The 19,768-nt window shown below is 36.2% G+C and overlaps 1 protein-coding gene across 1 annotated transcript; it reads left to right on the top strand.

Moving 5' to 3' along the window:
* Nucleotides 1-14,605: 14,605 nt before the first annotated feature.
* On the top strand, nucleotides 14,606-18,493 carry LOC150105212 (uncharacterized). The gene has a single exon (XM_090396199.1). It carries the CDS (start codon nucleotides 14,888-14,890, stop codon nucleotides 15,890-15,892), a length of 1,005 nt encoding a protein of 334 aa, XP_090252325.1. The 5' UTR covers nucleotides 14,606-14,887; the 3' UTR covers nucleotides 15,893-18,493.
* Nucleotides 18,494-19,768: the final 1,275 nt, after the last annotated feature.

Raw genomic sequence — 19,768 nt, 5'->3', positions numbered from 1 at the left:
TGCTACACTTCTATAGCAGATTATCCTAATTTACAGTGAAATTTCACCACAGCTCTTTGCTCCATGACTCAACTTCTGGCATGTTCCACTCACAGTTACTTCAACGGTTGCCACACGAAAAGTGTTGCGTCTCCTTACCTGAAAGTTGCACTTGAGATTACAACACTCTCTAGCGGTCAAAACTACAAACACGTTTGTTACTTTTATTCAAACGACTGTTCTGTAAAAAATCAATCTCATTGCTTAATTGGTACACTGTGTGTGTGCCAACCCCGATTTGAAAAATGCAATTTTCTCATTTCCTTTCATCGTTCTGAGTAAAAAAAATACAAAATTTTGAAATTGTAAACAAGAAAAAAAAAATCATCATTTATGGGTCTTAGTAGAAGAAGGTCCATGCGGTTAGCCTAGTGGGTATGCACTTTGCAACCATATGCCTGGGGAAGGAGTGTCCTAGGTTCGATTCCCATCGACGACGTGAAAAGCTTAAGGATCTTCTTCACCCATAGGTTAGCCGGTCTTGGGGGTGGACTGCAGTTTTTTCTCACAGTTTATCTGGGATTTTTCATTCCCCAAGTAGGCAAACCGACCCCGTGAACACACAGGCTACAGTCATAGGATACCTCCAGGTATAAGGAGTAACCAACCTATTCCATGGGATTTCAGTTCTGAATGCCCTCACGGAAAAAAGTGTAGGTCTACGCGTGAACGGAAATAGGATAGGATTAGAAGAACATTGCAAAATCAGCAACAGAAACTCGATGGAAATATCGAGAACATACAAAAATTATGGAAAATATGCTTCCACTAAAACGAAATCAGCCATCTGCAATGAGGACCAACCACCATTATTGAACGGGAACCTCCTTCATTGTCTAGGCCACACCGCAAATGGACATAATTCCTTTCCATTAAAACGTTTCAGATTTTCTGAAGAATGCATGTCTCCATTAAGTTGCTAGTAGTTAGCATGTCCAAAATCGATTGTCGTGCAAATCAAGCGAGATAATCCATGAGCAGGTAGAGTAACAGCATACCGAAACAAGAACAGCAACATTATTGCTCTCCACCACGATATTATTTACAGACAAACGAAGGAAATGTAAGGCTCATAAGTATCGTTTCTGAAAGTCTTTTACCTAACTGACAAACTCTTCTCGACAGTCATTTATAACCATTGCAAATGATTCTGAATAGCGATTTCAGTTAGTTATTCATAGTGAAGTCGAACTTCTCTTTTAGAAACTTAACGTGCAACTTAGGATAAGATGCACGTTAAGTTTCTAAAAGAGAAGTTCGACCTCACTATGAATACCAATCCTGCTACAGCTGCGAGGAGATGCACAACTTTTATTGTTGCATATTTTCAGGGAAGATTACATGATTTGCAATCAAAAATCTACATCACATATTTTAGTAACCACAAATCAATTGTAACTTGTATTCTTGAAAATGAAATCTATAAAAATTAAATGTATTTATTTATGTAAAATATTGCATGAAACAAATGAAATTGTATTTCCCCCCTCTTTATTTCGAAAAAGAAAAAAAAACTTAAGTAATGGCATTTATTCCCTATATGAGAACAGTAGTAGGCGAGGCCGTTTTAGTGGTATCTAAGTTTTGGAGACTGAGCGAGAAATTCAATCTCCACTGGTAGTCAATCAGAGATAGATGATCTCCATCCATCACTAATTGCACATGCCGTCCGGTGAAGAGAGGGGCGACTGGCAAGTACTGCTTTCTCATGTCCCTCATCCGAAAGTATATTTGCTGTCTGAAAATAGTGTAGGATCTACGGTCTATTTTCTTGAGTTTATGGGGTGAAAATCCTAGTTTCTTGGAGAAAAAACCGGTTGGCCATGCCAGAGATCGACTACTTCGGAGAATGGTCAATAAAAAGCTTGTAAAAGATCCTCTAGTTGGCGACTAGAATTGAACTTACGACGCTCTTTCTTTGGGACATCTAGCGCTATGAGGACACACGCTACTTCCTCTAACCTACTAATTTATAACAATTCATAAATTTATAATTCCACTAATTTATAATAACAAATTCTACAAAGATGTTTGATATAAATCACAGAAAGCTACTTTAGATCTAAATGAGATAGCCAAATATTATGGTATGATAATATCAACGGAAAAATCAAAAACTATGGACTTTAAAAGAAAAGATCCAGCAAGAACTAAAATAATAATAGATTACAAGATCTTACAACAGGTGAATTCATTTAACTACCTAGAGTGTATGATCACATATGAAGAAGAAAAAGATATAAACGTAAAAATTGCAAAATATTTAAAAATAACAGGTGTAATTAACTCTATATTTAAACCAAACCTAGTTCAAAAACCAACCAGGCTAAAAGTATACAATATATTAGCCCTACCGGTCTTAATGTATGGAAGCGAAATCTGGACAATAAAACAAAAAGACAAACAAAGATTAACAACAGCAGAAATGAAGTTTATGAGAAAAATGCAAAGTATACCCTATTTGATCACAAAAGAAACGAAGATATTACGAAAGATTTAAACCAAGAACCAGTAATAGAAAAAATTAAAAAATATAAAGATAAATGGATGGAACACGTTCAAAGAATGAAAACAGAAAGATTACCAAAACAAGCCTTAAAGTACAAGCCATTAGGAAAAAGAAAACCAGGACGTCCTCTTAAACGATTCAACGATGACTTCTAAGGCCGGAACAGGCCATACTAGGCCTAAATCCTTGATACGCATGATGATGATGATGATGATGATGATGATGATAATGATAATTCCAGTAATTTATAATAATAAATTCTACAAAGATGTTTGACATAAATTGTTCAGAAAGATAACTTTTTGTACCATCTAGAGATTTTTTTTTAATGTTGAGCTGATACACGAGAAGTTGGTTAATCAACTTATAGTAAGTTAGTACTGTTAACGATACTTTAACGGATAGTGGACTCGAAAAGGATAAATTGTTTTCATTTGATTTAATTAAAAGCATGCCTCTTGTGTTTATTGGGAAACACATAAGGGGAAGACTGTTCCACAACATATCAATTATGAAGAAGCAGTAAAAGAAACTTGTTCTGTGGGTTTTCGAGGTTTACTGTGAAGAGATGTTATGCGGCAGCTGCACGTGTTTCAACTGATTTCGTACTGAGTGGGGGAATTATTGATGCTATTTCAGATGAATATTTGCAGTGGATATATTTATAGAATACACATTCTGCCGAAACCGAATGCTTGTGAGAAAGTGGGAGGAGTAAATTGGTAAAAGATGAGTTACTAATCAATCTAATAGCCCTCCTCTGTATTGAGTCAAGTTTTTGAGGTAGCTCTTAGGGCCCCCACTCCAAATATGAGAGTAGTATTCAATAGCTGGGCGGATTTGAGATATGTATAAAGTTAACAGCTGTTCAGAGGTGAAGTAACGTTTTAAGCAAAACAGAAATTCTACTTTTTAGAAGCTCAGGAGGGAATGGTTGTGATGGGTTTATACCAGGAGAGGTTTGATGTCGGGATGAATTCAAGAAGATAAATCTGATCTTTGACAATATCAAGTCAAAGAAATACTGAGAGAATTTTTTAAAATTTTATTTTAATACTAGCGTTGAACTTGATGATGTTATCAGAACCCCATTGAACAATGGCTTTGAAGCAGAATTGAGGAATGTGGTTGTAGTTGATGCTCTGTAGGTTGAGGTGATTTGTGTAGAATAAGGTTTATCAAGTGAAAGGGAGGATTGCAATGTGCTGTCATCTCCAAAAGACGGTATTTGGTCGAAGGTCAATTGAACTAGATTATTAATCTATAGAAAGAAGAGCATAAGAGAACAGAACTTTGGTGAACACCGGGTTTCGTTGAATTGTGAGAGGATAAGCAAACGTCCAACATCACATATAGTGTGTGTCCTGGGACAAACCAAATGATAGGAGTTTATTCAGTCAGCTTTTGTGCCAGATTCGGTCAGAAGCTTTGCAGATATCAAGTGCAACCCCTTGAGGTTCACAAGATTTCTCTATCGCATTTGTCCAGAGATGGGTGATATATGTGAGTAGATCTCCTGTTGATCGGCAACAACTGAAATCATATTGATGGTGGTTATTAGCTGGATGCATTCGAGGTAGTGTTGGAGTTTGGAATTGATCGTTTTCTCTCCGTTATTTTAGATAGAAACTGAGATGAGTGAGACAGTCTCCAATATTTGCCAATCTCATATTTTGATTCTCCACCATGCTATTAATGTGCTCCTAGAATAATGTCTAATAAGCGTTATTAGCTGCTCATTTTGGGTATATTCATGAATCATCGCAAGATAAGGCATAAGTTCAATTACATTTCGAGCTTTCTCTGATGTTTTTTTCCTGGGATTCTGATATCAAACACCTATTCTGATAATCTTTGCTTTCCCATTCTGCATAAGGTGAACATTTTTCCTTACTGTAACTTTGCACATATTGTGAATGCCAATTTTCTTTCTTACTAGAATAATTTTAATATTATTTTGCCATTTATGTCGCTTATTCAGTTATAGTTTCTTATCTTGAAGTGTAAAAGTTACTATCGTCTAATATCCAATATCTCACACAAAATACTAGAATGTTACTGGACGAGTAGTAATGTCCAGTTCCATTCTAATAGTTTCATTTTAATATGATTCTGCTAGAGGCCTGTGTAGCTCAGTGGAAGTGGTGCTTTTGTGCTCTGTGCTTGGCCGCCCGAAGTTAGACCTAGGTTCAAGTCTAGTCGCTGACTGGAGGAACTTTTATTAAGCCTATCTTCGACCTGTTCCCGAGTTAGTCGATCTCTGGCATGGGAAAGTGGGTTTTTCCTCCCGTAAACTCGGGTTTTTCGTCCCGTAAACTCAACAACTTCGACCTTAGTACCACATTATTTCAGACAATAATATATCCCGTTAGGGTTTGGCACCAAGTGGCAGCACACCTATTTGCTGGTCTCTTCATCAGTAGCCACCTATAATTAGTGATAGACATAGGCCAGCTATCTCAAAGCTATTTCCATTGGCTACCGATGGAGATTGAACTGCCCACTCAGTCTCCAAAAGCTAGATAGGGTATAAAGGCCTCGCATACTCCCTATCAGCTAACGCCTTTTTATTCCAGTATATACGGGAGTAGGCGAGGCCATTTAGCCCTATCTAACTTTTGGAGACTGAGTGGGCAGTTCAATCTCCACTGGTACCCAATCAGAGACAGATGGCCCAAGGCTATCACTAATTAAGCGGTACGCAGTGAAGAGAGACGGCTCAAATGTGCCGCCATCTCGTGGTCTCTAACCCTAACACAATATATTTAATGTCTGAAAAATAATGTGGGTTCTACGGTCGATTTTCTTGAGTTTACAGGACGAAAAACCCGAGTTTCCGGGAGGAAAAACCTGCTTGCCCGTGCCAGAGATCGACTAACTCGGGAACCGGTCGAAAAAAGGCTTAGAAAAATTTCCTCTAGTCGCCGACTGGACTCGAAACCAAGACTTCCTTCGTGCGGCCTAGCGCGGTGGTGTGCAAACGCCACATCCACTGAGCTACACAGGCTCCGCATACTCCCTATTAGGGAATAAAAGGAGTTAGCTGATTTTTATTTTTTTATATGATTCTGCTATTGGTACATTCTGGAAATTGCTTCGCATTTTTCTGGACTTTCCAGGTACTTATGCGCTAATCAGACACTCACGTTTCCAAATTTTAAAAACAAATTACTCTCAACACTGTCAGTAAAACGCTACTTTGGTATTTCGGCTCATTTTTTTATTCATTCCACATAAATTTATTTATATAGTTTCGAAGCAGATCAATTTTGTCGATTCTAAAATCTACTCTCATATTTCATTTGCTAGCTTTACTAAAAATTTCCTAAAGAGCTGAGAGGTCTGACTTATTTTATTCTTTCTTTATAAAGAGAGTAGTTGTGTCTATAACTTTTGTCTTTTTATTTTTATTTTAGATTATATTTGATAAAGCAGTTATTCTGTTTAGTGAAAGAGTCCAAAAACTTAAATGTTTAGTAGATTCATTTATTTATTGTGATTCCCACTCTAGAAAGACTGCAAAACGTACACTTTAGTGTTTGTAATGGGCATTATTATTATTATTGCTCTAAAAGACGTCCCCCCCCACAAATACTAATCTATTCCAATCTTATTAAGCAAGAGATTCGCAAGAAAAGGATAATGTGGGAGGAATACCGTGCACATAAGGATGAAGTTCATTATGAAAATTTTAATCAGTCGTCTAGAATAGTCACAACTGTTGTACAGAAAGAAAAGTCTGAGTATGAAAAGAAACTGGCACTGCGAGCTAAACAAGCCACAAGAATTCCATCGATATGCTTCAAGCAAAAGAAATAATGAATACGAAACAATAACTTTTCTAAATGAAGATGGCGTGAGGGTTACTGATGCAGAAGAGGTTGTTCAGTTAATGAGTGGCCTTTTTTTTTAAAGCTTTCAACCTCGTGTACTCAATCGACATTGAGCTCACTGCTATCTATTCACTGAATGAAGAAACTCTCAGTTGTCTGAGTTGGGGGTATTACAGCAATCCATCGATTAATGCGTTTTCGATTAGTGTATAATTTTTTTTTCTATATCCAAATTCGATTAGTGTGCCTCTAAAATTCGATTAGTGCGCCTATCTTAAAAATAAATGTTATCGATTTTAAAAATTTTCTATCTATACATTTTTTTATGGCTAACTATTTTAATCACTCACCAGGATGAAATAATTTAGCTACCGATTTAAAACATTTTATAAAGTTATTTTTTAATGGAATACTAAATTATTTCTATCTACACTATGTTCCAAATTTAATGCTTAAATTAATGTCGTCTGCTAATTATATAGCTGATCATACCTCGTGCCTCCTTTGCCATTGTTTTCCTTACTTTTTTTTTATTTTAAAGTATTTTCCCAATATTTCATCATGAGTAAAAGAATTAGTGAGCAAAAATATGGAAGTGTAAAAATTATTCTAAAAGTAATCTCATTGGAAGAAAAGCTTTTAATAATAAAGTAAATGAACAAGTCGAGTCCAGAGCAAAGATAACACAAGAACACAAAAATGGGCGAATCAACTATAAGAGCAATTTTAAGCAAAACTGCTGAATACATAGAGAAAGGTAAGGTTGCTTCCAGTTCATCATACATGCACCCGAAATCAAAGTATTATAATCATTGAATTAGAGAGACGTCTTTATACATGGATCGAAGATTGTAACCAAAAATGGATCCACTGATCTTATTAAATCAAAAGCATTACGTCTCTTTCCATCCTTGAAAGAAAGGGCTATCAATGATGGCCCTTTCTTTCAAGGATGAAAGAAAGAAAGAAAGAAAGGGCTATCAATGATGGAAAAGAAGGATTCCAAGCTAATGATGCTGGGTGGTTTGAACGTTTCGTAAAGAGAAATATGAAATTGAAAATATGAAAAGGGATGTTGTAATATTCATTTCAACATCCCTTTATACCCATAGTTACCCTTGTATTTTGTCATTACCAACTCACAAATTGGAGAAGTATGAAATCCCATTCTGCATTTCATAATCATTACTGTGCCCATCCTCATTTATCGCAGGTGCGGTCAGAGACATGCTTGATTTCATCCTCCTTAATATCTCTAGTTTCTTTGGTTTTGCACTCCAAACTCTCACTAGACAACACTTTCTCCGAACATCTAACTCCAAAACCTAACTTCAAAATGTAGTCCGTTGAGAATGTATGTCCTTTCGTCCATCAAATTCACTCCATACATCAATAAAATGCACACCATTCCTCCTGCACAGTCTTCTCATTGACTCATTGGCAACCATGGTCCTTCTTAGTTCTTTTCAATCATACCGAAGGAGAAGACTCGCAATCATTTCTTCCTTACTCTTCGTTTCATTTTTGTTTCCACTAACAATTATTTTATATATTCTCTCATTGCATATTTCTCACCTTTCAAATCATTTGTGCTTGCCCAAACAATCATCTTCTTAGCTTCTTTCATCTGCTTACTATAAAATAAAATAAAAAAAATCAGCTAAGGTCTTTTATTCCCTCATAGGGAGTAGGCGTGGCCTTTATATCCTATCTAACTTTTGGAGACTGAGTGGGCAGTTCAATTTCTACAGTAGCCAATTAGAGATAGCTGACCCATGTCTATCACCACTTTTATCAGCCACCGATGAAGAGGCTGGGCTCGGGAGCGAATACCACACTCTTCGCTCCCGACACAACTCGCATTTCTTACACTCATTTACAAAACATTTCTTAGCATTCTCGCTCTCATACAACACACCATTCACTCTCGCAACGAATGCATTAAAAACACACACTACATTGCACTAAATCTTGCACTTTGATATACGTCAACATCGATGTCTTGGTCGGCATTTTTCTCGTATGCATCGGTGTCATAACTTAGCACGCTTTCGAAAGAATACCACGTAATAATGATTAAGGCTAAACACACACAGAAATATACAAAACACCACCAATTATATATAACTACATCACCAATATCAACTAATCAGATATAACTTATCTGAGCAACACGTGTATTACACGTATATAAGTAGATTTGAATCTCACTGTGGACTACCATCGACAACATCCACATCTGCAGTTAGATTCGAATCTGCAGCATCCTAAAAGCTAATAGGGTATCACTTTGAATCAAGATGGCAATTAATTAATTAGCGTATGGTGATACGGCGGCTGTGAATCCCGTACGAATAGTACCGCACCATCTTATGAAACTATTAGTAATTTTTTATTCTCTCAATTTCGTGTGTTTTTCTGGACAGTTTGGCTGTTCTGAGGGACAAAAAAACCCTCCAGGTTTCCAGGAGAACAACCTTCTTCCACTCTATGAGACCGGTTAACTCTCCTTTATTCGAAAGAGACCGGACTTTGGACGGGAATCGAATCCAGGTCTTTCCGACCAAAGGGCTTGTTGTCTCATAACGGAAAGCAGAGAAAGACCATAATAATGACTGTTACTCAAAATTGGTTTATCTTTTCAAGGACAAAATAAGATTGCAACAAGTGTCGAATCAGGCCCACAAACTCATTACTCCTTGAAGAAGTAAATCATTGGTGTGCATTAATAATTATATGTTGCATATTCATGAGGTTTGAATTCTGTAGTTTGAACCATTGAAGGCCAGTTTCTGGGAGTCAAGTAATTATTATTATTATGTGACACCTCCTAGGAGTTCAAGGACTCATCGAGGAAGGACACTTACTCTACAACTCTCCATCTCTTCACATTTAATCTAACTACACAGAACCGTTACTACCATCATTAACTACATACAACGCCCATCCACTGCGAACCACCACCACTAATATTTCTTTTCTCTGTTTAGATTATATTTGATCATTCAAACAAATAATTAAAATGAAATATATATAGATCTTTAATTGACCATGATTTATAAACATCTGATACCAACAGGTTTCGCCGACGAGGCTGTCTGGCTTCTTCAGGGCTTATAACGGTAAGAGAAAAAAACGCAAAGTGGCTAGTAGGGAGAAAATGGAGTAACACTATCGTATAAATTAAAAATTAAAACAGAACCCGTAACATTACACTCATGCAGTGTGTTGTATTAGTCATTGTTATGAGAGCACGTTCTGAAGTTTTGAGCGAAATTAAATTCTGGCAGACTGAGTGATCTTATTAAGGTTTTCATATGGCAGCTATTATCATTCCCTGGTTTCTATTAAGATTTTCTTCAGAACGGAAAACGGCTTCTTTGAAATTTCTCCAACGGAAATCTTCTTCTAGGTAAGGCATGGAGCTGTTATCCCAATCAATGGTGCGGTTAGTAACCGCGAAATGATGGGCTAGACCTGAGTTATCTGTTCGGTTGTTATTAACATCTCCTATATGTTCTTTTTTTCGGATTTCGAGGCTTCCCGAATCTGTCCTATATAGTTTAGCCCACTAGAATGTACGACTTCCACATGGGATGTTGTACACGCCAGCGTGCTGGAAAAAAGCATTAATGTCTTTTGGCGATCGATCTCAAAACGTCGCAACTCTGATATTGAAAGGTTTAAAACGTTTTGCGATCTTTTCGGACACTGTACCTGCATATGGGGAAACTGTATTGAATAATAGTAGGTTATTGTTGTTGTTATGGAGGGTTTCTATGAAGAGTCTCGTTGATTAAATTCCTTGGATAGCCATTTTTTATTAATGTCTCCGATATATGAGTTATTTCATCATAGAGATCTTTTTCTTCTGAGATGATGTCCGTAGCTCTATTTTTGAGCATATGTATTATGCTGAGCTTCTGGGAAATATGGTGAGTTGATTTCATATGAAGGTAGCGTCTAGTGTGTGTTGGTTTGAGATAGATCAAACTAATACTCTACTACAAACCAACACACACTGAACGCTACCTTCATATCAAATCAATTCACCATATTTCCCAGAAGCTCAGCATAATACATATGCTCAAAAATAGAGCTACGGACATCATCTCAGAAGAAAAAGATCTCTATGATGAAATAACTCATATATCGGAGACATTAATAAAAAATGGCTATCCAAGGAATTTAATCAACGAGACTCTTCATAGAAACCGCCCACCAAAACAACAACCTACCATCACTCAATACAATTCATCCATAATTATTCCTTATGCAGGTACAGTGTCCGAAAAGATCGCAAAACCTTTTAAACTTTCAACACCAGAGTTGCGACGTTTCGAGATCGCCAAAAGACATTAATGTTTTTTCAAACGCGCCGGAGTGTACAGCATCCCATCTGGTTGTGGCCTAAACAATATAGGAGACGTCGAGATCCCTCGAAATCCGAAAAAAAGAACAAATAGGAGATGTTAATAACAACAGAACAGACAACTCAGGTCTAGCCCATCATTTCGCGATTATTAACCATACCATTGATTGGGACAGAAGCGCCATGCCTTACCTAGAAGAAGATTTCCGTTGTAGAAATTTCAAGGAAACCGTAACAGTCCTCCGTTCCGGAGAAAATCTTAACAGAAACGGGTATGATAATAGCTGACATATGGAAAACCTTAATAAGATGAAAACCTTAATAATACCGAGTCTGTCAGAATTTAATTTCTCTCAAAACTACAGAACGTGCCCTCATAACAATGACTAATACAACCCGCTCCATGCGTATAATGTGACGCGTTCTGTTTGTTTAATTGCTACGATAGTGTTACTCCATTTTCTCTTACTAGCTACTTTGAATTGTTTCCTCTTACTGCTATAAGCCCTGAAGAAGCCGGACAGCCCGTAGGTTGGTATTAGATGTTTATAAATCATGGTCAATTAAAGATCAATATATATTTTACTTTAATTATTTCTTTTTTTTTCTGTTAATTGTGTGTATTCTCAAATATTTCAATTCAGCAAACCATTAATCTGTCTTCACAAATAGAAGGCTCCATAAAGATCGAGAGAGAATATAATCCTAACAAAGCAGTTATATTGTAAGGAGAATATTCATTGATAGGAAGTCCGTTCAGGTATATCAGCTTGGCCGGATGACTTATTTACATTAATTATTCTTTAAATGGCTCACAAATTCTTCAGCGCTTCCTTTAGTATTATAGGCTGGCATATAGCGAAGGTCCATGAATATGGTTTGCACACGAGTGCTCGAGTGGGCCAAGCAAATGCTTTGAAAGGAACAGAATTCTTAGTATTTCATATAAGCAATTGAAAACTGTATATGCTCTCCCCTTCTCATATAGTGTCGATTTAAGCAGAGGTGTCACTGCAGTGCTCTGCTCTGTGTGCCACAGTTTCACACGAGTGGGTGAAATGATTAAACTTAACAAAATATACTGTATATTTTGCTTTGCATTATGCAGCACTAGAAACGTTTGGCATAGCAACTCTGGACATCTCAATTCCAAACATTGCTGTTCATAACAATTAAACATTTATTATGCTAATATGATCAACATTTTTCTGCAGAATTCAGATGGGTTTTAGTAGTAAAAAAACTGGTAATTAAAAGCGTTAGGCAAATATCTCCTCGGCTGAAAAAGTATTAAAATTTCAAGAAGATTACTTTTATAAGTAAATCTATGAAGAAGTATTTTTATCTCAATTGTGCTCTCTCTGTTTTCTGTATTACAAAGTACTGTGTGCTGAAAATATTTCCTAAAATATTTATTATGCATCTCACGAAATGGGATAGTTAGTATATTCTACAGCTGGCTGTAGCATTAAGATAATGCTTTACTTAGTACATCAGTTAGTTAGATAAATTGGCCGGTCTGGTTGGCCGAGTGATTAGAGTATCCGCTCTCCAGCCAAAAGGATGCGGATTCGAATCCCGCTGTGGGCATGGATTTTTTGATTGTCTCCGAAAATACTAGTGGTGGTAGTTGGCAGTAGATGGCGTTGGCGATGATGATTGTAGTTGCAGTTCGTTGTAGCTGGTGGATTGAGTAGTGGAGACAGAGAGTAGTTGCCCTCCCTCGATGAGTCTTTGGACTCCCTAAAGGTGTGAAGTAATAATAATAATAATTAATGGGTATCACTAAGAACATCCGCCAACATGAAATATTTTTCTCTAATTTAGAAAGACTTGATTAAAAACTTGGTTAAAAAAGTTAGACAGGGCTAAATGGCCTCGCCTACATCCCGTATACGGGAATAAAAAGGCGTTAGCTGATTTTTTTTTGATTAAAAGCGGATTAAGATCCAAATAGCATTTATAAGGGTGTTTCAATTGAAAATGAATTCGCAGAAGGAAACCTTTTATCTTAGAGTAGAATAGTTTATTCTCCCCAAAACTAGTTTATTTATTTTCCCACTCCTTCGACCAGAATATATAAACTGGACGGAAAATACGCTAATGATGGATGTAATACACTGATTGGATGGGCGTACTTGTCTCGTCCACTGATTCAGTCAAACTAGACAGGTATCAAACTGCTATAACAGACAGATAGAATTTCCGAAAGGGATGTCAGTGTTATGCTTCTTGATGTATATATATATATATATATATATATATATATATGTATGAGTCCCATGACTCAGTCTATTTCTACGAAGCCCTTTGGTTGGAAAATCTAGGCGAATTCTGTTTGTCAGAGTTGAATACAGGTGCAATGCATCCTCAAGTCACAGTAAATATTAAAATTTAGAAATTTGTAATATCCAGTAATGTTTGCGGGTTTACCTGATATTCGCTACACAAAACAAAATAAAATTAAAAAAATTAAAAAATCTGCTAATGCCTTTGATTTTCTATAGGGAGTAGGTTAGGCCGTTTTAATCAATGTAACATTCGGAGATTGAGAGATCAGTAAGTTTGAGGTTGGACAGTAAGGGGATGTTAACCAGAATCCGTTCAGGTTATTTTGCAGTTTTGGAAGAAAGTTAACAAATGACGATGGCCATTTCAGCAAAACACGTTGGTGGAAATACTGCTGGAAGAGATAGAAACGGAATATGTATGAGAGAAAACGATTGGAGTGAATCGGTGGTCACGAGTTAATCGGATAGTCCTTTTAAACACCATCAAGAATTTTTAGGGAGGTTTTAGGTATAAATTCCACCAAGGTTTGGGGACTTGCAATTTATGGATGTTAGTAATTATAAAGGTGAGAAGTAATGTCTTGGACTAAAAGTACAGCAAGATTTTTTTGAAGGCTGAAAAAGCTATGGACCAAAATGTGCTTATGCTGTGACAGATTAAAGGTATAAGTCAGCTCAAGAAAAGATATTTGAACCTGTTTGGAATCAGATATTATCAAGGACAAGGGGAAGTGAAGAGATCTGACGGCCTGGTTGGCCGAGTGGTTAGCGTATCCGCTCTTCCGCCAAAAGGCTGCGGGTTCGAATCCCACCATGGGCATGGATGTTCGTGATTGTCTGTGAAAATACTAGTGGCGGTGGTCTGCGGTAGATGGCATTGGATGGATGATGAAAGTAGTAGCGGAGAGTTGTGGAGTGGGTGCCCTCCCTCGATGAGTCTTTGAACTCCGTGGAGATGTCATGTAATAATAATAATCTTTCTTTGCGAGAAAGTATATATAACTATTTTTGGTAGCAGTGAAGGTCGCAAGACTGAAGAATAGCAAATAAACTAGAATTTAAGACATTGTTGTGGAAGACAGTAAGGCTACTATTGTTTTGCACTCTAAGCTTTGTCAAATGACGAAGATGAAGGGAGTGTACTCTCTCTCTCTCTCTCTCTCTCTCTCTCTCTCTCTCTCTCTCTCGTGCATAAAATCTAATAATTAAGAAGCTTAAGTTCATATTCGAATTTAGAACTCGAAATTAATTAGACGCCCTCATTTTCGATTATTTAAAACTACACTAAAAGTTAATTTATATGCTTGATTTTATTTTTATTTTTCTAATTTTTTGGGATATTTCATAATCTTGATGAAATACATAAAAGAAATCGATCTCTACTCAATTTTGAAGAATAAATATTACGATACTTGATAACCGAAAATGGGCGTTATCAATCCTCAACACTGGTGGCTGTCTGTAACCATATGGTGATGGAATACTCATAGAATTTCGTTGCGTATTCGAATATCATATTTATTTCGTTGGATTTGTATATATCAGTAATCAGCAAGTTTTATTTACAGAACAAGAAGTCTGGCAATATAATCGAATTTCCTTGTTTAATGTTTCTGTGGTGCATGAAAACAAGTCACGTGTGCTGCTGGTTACGTTATTTCACATTTTATAAGAAACCGAGTTCTCGTTTGTCATGTGTTCGTAGGCGCAAAGCAGGATTCTTCCTACCGAGTGAACGCAGTTTTCTGCGTTTTAGTCACATTGATGTTTGTAACAAAGTTTGCTTTAGTAAATCATAATCTGTGAGTATTTTTGTTTTGTAACGGAATAGTATTGCATAGCAATGGACGCCCCGGTATATAACCCTCCCATTCCTTATATTGGGAGCATTCCTGCTGGACTTCAACCTGGAGCTATGGTCCGAGTAGACGGCAGAACAAACTCTTCTCCTCAGTGTTTTGCTATTAATTTGCAGTGTGGTGCTAATACTCAACCTCGTAGCGATATTGCACTTCATTTAAGTCCGGTATTCACATCGCCACCACGCCTTGTACGGAATTCCTTGCAACATCAACAGTGGGGTCCTGAAGAAAGTCATGGACCTTATTTCCCTTTCGTTGCAGGTGAAGGATTTGAGGTCATAATTTTGGCAGAATCAGATCATTTTAAAATCGCCGTAAATGGTCAACATTTCACAGAATTTAGATATCGTTTTCCAATTACTGGCGTTTCACACTTAGCCATTGATGGAGATGTTATTGTAAATCGAATTGTATTTGAGGGAATTGGATTAGTTCCTCCGAACATTGGTTTTGTGGGAGGTTTTGTTGCACCACCACCAGTATCTCCGAGTGGTGCGCCACCACCTTATGCTCCATATCTACCACAGCCATCAGTTACACCTGCTGTTTCACCAGGCACACAACCATATTCAGTTCCTTCACCACAACATTATGGCCCACAGCCTTTTCCTTCCCAGCAAGCATACCCTGCACAAGCAGCACATCCCATGCAGTATGGATATCCATCAACTGGAGCTTATCCAACTTCACAGGCTGGAACGGTTCCTCCAGGAACACACGTTGTATATCCTGGCCAGAAAACTAAAAAGGGTGGCCTGAGTGGACTATTAGCAAGTAGCCCTATCCCCATTGGTGGAATAGCTGCTGGTGCTGCAGCCCTTGCAGGAACAGCTTTGCTTGCCAAATCGCCACTGAATCCAATGAAGCATGTGATGAAACCCAAGAAATTCAAGAAATTATATAAACATAAGCACAAACACAAGTTTAAAAAGGGATTTGGAGGATGGGGTAGCAGCAGTAGCAGTAGTTCAAGTGAAGAGGAGTAAAGTTATATATCATTATTGCTAAAGAAATTTATTAAAAGTAATATAAGAATTATTTTTCACAATCAGCTTGTAAAAATATTTATTATGCGTTTTTGGTTGCTTGCCCTTAAGAGATATAAAATATATCAAAATGTGCATTTGTTTTGCAGTATCAGAAAAGACATCTTTTCTGAATTATTTCATTTAAAAGGGGGGGGGGGTGTAGTTTAGTGGATAGTTTCCTGTCTATGCACAGTGGATTCCAACTGTAAAAATATAAATTTGTTGTTGATCTATTATTAACAATTGTAGATTCTACAGTTATATCTCATTCCTGGTATAACACAAGCAAGTACCAGTTGAGCATAAGACTAAATTCCAGTTTTCTCTGGCTAATGCTGTCGGATATCTTTAATTGGGGTTTTCTCTTGCTGGCCACCTAACTAATAAATGCCCATGCTTGCTGCAGAAGCTTATGATATCAAGTCTTTAAGAATCTGAACAGTTTAATTTTGAAATAGTCAGTCTGTATTTCACTTACTATTGTTTCTTTATTGTGAATTATTCCAGCAAAGGATCTTTCTTGTAGTTGTGATAGTTTAGAGTCTGTCCTGAAGTCTAATCATTGAAAAATTTAGGGAAGCTTCTATCTGCTTGAAAGACTTTATATATGCTTTCTCTTTTCTGTACTTTTTGTCTAGATTATATGATGCCAGATGGCAATAAAAATCTTCAGGTAGAAAGGCTCAGCTGTTTTGATAAGTAAACTTAAAACTACAAATGAGCCACTTGTTATGAAGCTTTTCTAATGTGCCTGCTTGGCACTCATGTACTGCATTACACAAATTGTTATACATACTGCACTTATGCAGTGAAGCTTGTAGTCGGACTCTAGAATTGGACTTGGAAGCCAAGTTGTGGGATCTTTTACCCATGACCAGGTACTTATTGTCTTCCCCATAAGCTGATATTCTGAATAGCTGTCTGTTTCTCTCTAAAATTGGTTATGACTGTTTCCTTGCAAACTTTAATATGATACTTGGTACTGCTTGGTGTGCTCAGATGCTTGATTATCTTTTCCCCCAGGATTTTTGTGCATTTAGGGGAATGTGAGAAGGGGGGAAAAACCCAAGATGCTGAATCCTTTCATAAATAGATACAGAAGCATTCAGGAAACCACAAATTCAAGATGAATTTTCACATCAAATGCTTTATTTACCAAGTAGGAATTAGCTGCTTGACTGCCAGGTGTTCATATAACATGTTTGTCTCTGCAGGGGTATTAGTTTACTAATATTCACTGTGTTATATATATTTAGATATTGTCAGATGCAAATTTGTATCACTTAATTGCAAAATCTTAGAGTAATATGCATTATATGCTTTCTTAATCTATTGAATAGAGTGAAATGATATATGAAATGGTCTTATTTTGTGAAATGGTGTTGCGTGCGATTAAATATGCAAAATTTCTTTTGTATATTTCTTACATATATAAAATTTTTGAAGGATCTAGCTTGATTTTGTTGTTTGTCAGGACAATTAAGCTAATTATACAAGTGGGAATGTACAAGAAAATAATTTTGTGTGTTTATCTAGAATTATGAACTTTTTATCATGGACTTTGAAATCTGCAAACATCAGTTGCATTTTTATTCATCAGAAAATGTGAATCTTCACTTGAAAGGTTTTTCTGTTAATTTTTTTTGTACTAATTTGTCAGGAGAATTTGCATCAGTAATGGTGTTTTTTAATTAACTCAAGCAGATTTTTTTCCCCCCATACATTTGTGGTTCTCACAGGCCGATGATCTCTGTAACATCCTTTTTTTTTTTTTTTTGTAATTTCTATTAATTTTATCTTTATCATAGGAATACATTCAAATATACTGTATTTTATTTTATAATGAGAATGTTTAGTCCTTTATTCTATGTGTTTTGGTGTGATATTTTCATGAGACTTGTTGTGCAGCACATTTTTTGATACCTTTTACAAAAGAATTAATTTATTTTGAAAATTTAAGAGTAATTTTAAATTCAAATTTTTACTTCACGTGACTTAATTTGATTAACTTAAAATAGCTTATATATGAATCTAGCAGTGTAGCAGAGACAAGGATTCCTTTTTAAAGCACTCAGGGACCTTTTCTTTGCACATGTTTTAAAATATCGGCACCTTGATACTATTTTTAGTACCATGTTAGTTGATTTTAGGATTTTTGTGGACCAAATTTTGAAAGATTCATAAGGAGAGTTTATATTAAAAAAGTGTTTTCTACCATGATGACATTTGGTTGTTTGAGATGTATACAGATGAAATTTATGACTGTATTTCTATATATGTATTATATATTTGAGGGTGGTACAGTTCAGAATTATAGAACATTTTGGTGCTTAGTCTAATGATTAATGTCTGTTTTATGAAGTGCCTCATAACCAGAGCCAGCTCTGTTTTCTGGCATCTCAAAGTAAAAAAAAAAAAAAAAAATTGCAATTTTTGGTATCTAAGATAAATGCTTCACTTGCTCCTCCTTAGCATATCTTGCTCATAATATAGTATTTACATTTATTCTTGTACTTACAATATTTAATTAGCTGATTTTCTGTTTTTTTTCTGTGAACAGTTAGTAAACTTTGACTGCTAGTCATTTTTTTTTTTTTTTTTTTTTTTTTTTTTTTTAAATGTGCACTACAATAAACATTTATTTTTCAACACTTCACATTTTCAGTAAGCAAGGTGGTGGTAATCTTGCACTAGATGATGATAAATGTATTGCCTGAAGACCTTCACAAACACTCGTTGAGTGTTTGTGAAGCAAAAAAATTGTACACCCAATGTATGATTCGTTTGGGGGATTAGCTTCCTTTTGGAATTAACCAGCTAATTAGTTCAATAAGGGGAAAAAAATGCTTCCGAGCAATTCTTATTGTGGCAAAATAGGATGTTCCAGTTTTAATAAGGTATCTTAATTTGTACTATTAAATTTACTGCAGCATATATCATTTGTTTATTTTCTAAAGTTTGTAAACGTGATTTTATCATACAGTGCTTAATTTTAAGTCTCTATGATGCATTTGGAAGAACCAGTGTTGCCATCAAGAACATGATGAATGTTTCATTTGAGACTGAAATCAGATAGGCCTTAGCTGCCTTGTAACTTTAAACAGCAATAATTGCAGATATGTTGTAGTGGTGTTGGATGAGATAAGGGATCTAGGAAAGTGATGGCCCATAACTTGAAATTTTGAAGGAAATGCTAAAATTTTGAGGACATCTTAAAAGATTATGGCAATGATACAGAGAACATTGATAGGTAGAAGTAAGGAAGATGTAATTTCCTGTGTGTGTGTGTAATGTTCCACATGGATTACTGTGTGTGCAAATCAGGTCATCTCTTTTTTTCAGGGATTGAGGATATGTTCGAAAGTATCCATAGATGCTTACCTCTAACATGGCACTGATGTGTTATAGGTCCTTGTACCTTGTGTGTGTGTTGGATAAATATAAAAAACCAGAGGGAAGATTGAATGAGATTTTCTAGTTTATGAAATGTTGGGTACAAAGGAAAAATTAAGGAAAATGCAATTTATATAACTGTATGGATAGGAAGATGGGGGAAGGATATAATTGAAACATCAGTTGGTAAAGGCATGCAGATGAGATTTTTTATAGAATGGAGGGGGGGGGGGACCAAATGGTATTCCTGGAAATTGTATAAGGATGATGTAAGGAGGAATTTTGTATGGAGAGCATTTGATGTGTGGAATGCAATTCTTGAACGTATGGAGAGTGTGGAAATGAACAACTTTAAGTACAGTTTGAGTGTGGGTATGTGAGTTAGGCCCTCCCTTGATAAGCCTTGACTTCATGGATGTCTTATGAAATAAATGGTATGTA

The sequence above is a fragment of the Typopeltis vanoorti genome, chromosome 7, assembly GCF_054136105.1.
Source record: "Typopeltis vanoorti isolate ZY-2024b chromosome 7, IOZ_Tvanoo_1.0, whole genome shotgun sequence".
Lineage (NCBI taxonomy): Eukaryota > Metazoa > Arthropoda > Arachnida > Uropygi > Thelyphonidae > Typopeltis > Typopeltis vanoorti.
The sequence above is the reverse complement of the archived record's forward strand: the minus strand, read 5'-3'. Positions and strand labels throughout refer to the sequence as shown.

What these genes read in the sequence shown, in the direction of transcription:
- LOC150105212 (XM_090396199.1), top strand. Translation starts at nt 14,888, where the DNA reads ATGGACGCCCCGGTATATAACCCTCCCATTCCTTATATTGGGAGCATT.